General features: G+C 35.9%; 1 protein-coding gene across 1 annotated transcript; it reads right to left on the bottom strand.

Moving 5' to 3' along the window:
* Positions 1-226: 226 nt before the first annotated feature.
* LOC132190436 (beta-amyrin 6-beta-monooxygenase-like) lies at positions 227-3,118 on the bottom strand. The gene is made up of 4 exons (XM_059605427.1): positions 2,584-3,118; positions 1,620-2,058; positions 847-1,034; positions 227-682 (listed from the first exon to the last, which is right to left on the bottom strand). Exons 1-4 carry the CDS (start codon positions 3,097-3,099, stop codon positions 383-385), a joined length of 1,443 nt encoding a protein of 480 aa, XP_059461410.1. The 5' UTR covers positions 3,100-3,118; the 3' UTR covers positions 227-382.
* Between the last annotated feature and the right edge of the window lie 414 nt (positions 3,119-3,532).

Below are 3,532 nucleotides of genomic sequence, written 5' to 3'. Positions count from 1 at the left end.
TTGATTTCTGACTTTGCATTATAGGACCTTTGCAATGCTTTATGGTTATCAATATACCCTCCAACAGGTACCCTGTCTATGGCATTTCTTTTTGTGTTCGGAGGAAGAAAAAGCAAACTTCAACAAGAGTACTGATGTAATTAAGAAGCAAGCACTTCACCAATTTAACATGCTTAGGCAAAGAAAATTTTTTACGAATCAAATTAAAATCCAGTGTCATATAAAAGAACAAAATACAGCATTTTTAAGACAACGTATTTTGAAATGTAACATGCCTGTAGATAACAAATTATTGCTGATGGTGTACTCTTATTGGATATGACAGCTTCTAGTATAAACTTTATTAAACATGGTTGAGAACTTGAGGCACCAACTCTTGACACTAATTATTGAGAGGGTGTAAGTGAACCAGAAGACCATTCTCTGGAATAGGGGACAGATTGTATATAAACTTTTCATTTGGATTTACTTTCTCCAATTTGAATTTGGTCACCACATTATGCATGAATGTGAGAATTTCTACTCGTGCATATTCCTTTCCAGGGCACAGTCGAGGTCCTCCTCCAAATGGTACAAATGTGTATGGTGGAGGCCCCTTCCCTTCAAATCTTGAAGGATCGAACTTCTCTGGATCAGGGAAATATTCTGGATTTTTATTTGTTGAATTTACAGTCCAGTACGTCTGCAAGAAATTGGATTCAGAAAAGTAAGTCCCAAGCCAATTCTATGTTGGTTTGCAAGGACAAAACCAGGGGGCGGGGCGATAGCGTCGTTAATGCTTTGCCCTTCCCACGAAAAATTCTAGTTTCATCCCTGTTGGCTCGTATGTGCATAATTGTTACATACCTTCCATCCCTTCGGAATTGTAAAACCTGCATAACTAAAGTCAGCTATGACCTCTCCGAATACTCCTTGAGCAGGTGGTGCTAACCTCATTGCTTCACATGCCACATTCCAAGAATACTTCATCTTTTGAATGTTTTCCCAATTCAACAATTCATCCTTACCTTTGGACTTCGCAATCTCCTTTTGTTCTGTCAACCAAACAGACCACTTTTATATCAAATTGAACTATATATCGGCCCATATAGCAGCAAATATATGTGTTGTTTAGGTAAATTTATTCACTTAATCAACACTTTAATACTCACCATCATGTGTGTGCTTAAACTCTCTATTAATAAGTGATGCCCAACACGGGAAATATTTAATTTAGATAGGGTGATTTGACCGAGTCAAGGTTTGATCCCAAGACTTTTGGCTATAATACCAAGTTAAATTACCAGTTATTTGAAAAGCTTAAACTGATTGAAAGAAGTAAATTTAATCACTTATAGTGCGTTTGGGATTGTGATTTCATAAGAATAATCTGCGTTTTTAAAATATATCACAAAACGTAAGGTGTTCAGTATTGCGATTTAAAATGTACTTAATATAAAATAGGAGAAAAAAACTATGATTTTTATAAGCACTCTGTAGAGTTTTATCTTAAGACGCTTTTAATTGTTTTTACTTTGTCTTCAGCTACTAAGTTTCTAGCTACTTAGTCTTTCCTCAAGTAAGTTTGGGTAATCACCTCTCATTTCACTCGAGTTGGGTCTCATTTATTGGAAACCTACCTTTTAAGACGTTGCTATATACTTGGGGAAACTCCGACAGAAAATTTAGGACGACTGTAATGGCAGCACCTAGTGCATCGTAGCTGGCGATGAAGAAAGCTATAATAATATGAGCGATCTCCTTCTCCTCCATTCCTCTGCCATTCTCATCCCTTCGAAGGAGCATGTGACTCAACAAGTCTACTTGTGCAGACCCTATATTCTCTGAGAGCTCCATTTTTCGCTTTCTAATGATTCCCAGAAGCTCCTCACGAATGAGTTTGCCTCCTTTCATTGCACGACTGAAAGCTGTGCCCGGAAGATTTATAGGAATGGATATGAGGCCAGCAGAAACAAGACTGAAGGGATATGCAAGTCTCGATACTTGGTCGTGGCCTTTGATATTCAAGAACAGCCGACAAGCCACTGCAAAGGTGTACTTCTTTAACAGTGGGAAAACCTGTAATAAATTAAATGATTAGTCTTTGCTCCATTTGTTTGAGACTATTATTAATTAAATAATTAAATTCAACTGTTTTATAAAAATATAAAATGATAAAATATAAAAGAGAAGTAAAAGAGAGCGGAAAGGGAGAAAAATGTATGGGTACATCTTGTATATTTGTTGTTTTTACTATATTGAATTGTATTATATAATTCTTTATTTATAGAGAGACAATAATTACGGAATAAAAAACCCTAAACTTAGTCTAACAAAACGGGAATAAAGCCTATGTACAAGGAAATATAATAAAGATAAAATATTCTAAGAATGTTAGCTTAAAGTTTTAAAATAAGTGGTAATTTAATATGATATCGAAGCAAAGGTCCTGATTTTGAACCTTGTTTCTGTCAATTCACCTTCATTCATTTTAGTTAACTATTTTATGTGTTAAACTTTACTTATTGAGTGAGAGTTTTAGCTTACACATGAAGAAGAGTGTTGTAAATGTTTAGTTTTGAAATAAGTGGTGATTTAACTAACCTTCACTTGTTTACAAGGGGACCAATCTGTCTCCAAGTGTTGTTTTGACATGGAATCCATGATAGGTATGTAACGTTGCAGAGCTTCTGGGTTGAGAAACTCAGGGCGAAGGGCATGTATTTTGGCTGTCTCTACTTTGGCAGAATATCCAACATAGTTGGGAAAAAGCACCATTTTCTCCATTGAGCGCGGCCACCATGTGGTGACAAGCTTGTTCTCACTTGAAAACAACAACTTGTTCCCAGAAGCACCACAAAAGACAGCAAAGTTCTCTCCAAGCAAGGAGGTTCTGAACACTTGTGTTGAGTACTTTCTCATTCTATCGGTTATGAATTTCTCTGGAGTGCCATTTTTGTTGGCCATGGCATATTCCAAAGTTTCACCTATGATAGGCCATCCTTTTCTGCCTGGTGTAAGCTTGAGGGAAATGGGTTTGCGTCTGTAAATGCGGAAGATGAAGGGAAGAGAAATGCAGAGGATTAAAAGCTGAAGTAGATACAAATGGAAGATGTCCATATCTCTCTACTTAACAACAAATGACAATCAATAAAGGCAACTTTAGTGTTGCTCAAGGAGACCAGCAAACATACTTGGGATATAAATAGGCAAAGAAGGTGTATCAGCTGGTTGTCCTTTTCTCCACCAAGAAACTATATTGTTCATGTTGATTTAAGATTTAAACTAGGGTTAATTAACTTTTTCCCCAAATTGAACGAGCTGGCACTCATTCACAAGTTGCCCTGATGAACTGCTAGCACATGTTACGTTCAGCCGCATTACACTATTTTTTTTTTAAAAAAAAAAAAAATCCCGGCGTTAATTAAAATCGTTAAAAACATGTGAAATGACAAAAACAACCTATGTTTAAAACTAATTTACATAAATACTCTTTAAATACACATATAGTAATGTTATTTAATAGACTCTTATACAACTGACATACATTTAG

The sequence above is a fragment of the Corylus avellana genome, chromosome ca8 (genome assembly GCF_901000735.1).
Source record: "Corylus avellana chromosome ca8, CavTom2PMs-1.0".
NCBI classification, from domain to species: domain Eukaryota; kingdom Viridiplantae; phylum Streptophyta; class Magnoliopsida; order Fagales; family Betulaceae; genus Corylus; species Corylus avellana.
Note: the sequence above shows the minus strand (reverse complement) of the source record. Positions and strands in the feature narration are given on the sequence as shown.

What these genes read in the sequence shown, in the direction of transcription:
- LOC132190436 (XM_059605427.1), bottom strand. Translation starts at nt 3,099, where the DNA reads ATGGACATCTTCCATTTGTATCTACTTCAGCTTTTAATCCTCTGCATT. An exon ending in CCCCTTGTAAACAAGTGAAG is followed by an intron (nt 2,059 to 2,583) that starts GTTAGTTAAATC and finishes AATTTATTACAG; the next exon opens with GTTTTCCCACTGTTAAAGAA. An exon ending in ATATAGCAACGTCTTAAAAG is followed by an intron (nt 1,035 to 1,619) that starts GTAGGTTTCCAA and finishes TTTGGTTGACAG; the next exon opens with AACAAAAGGAGATTGCGAAG.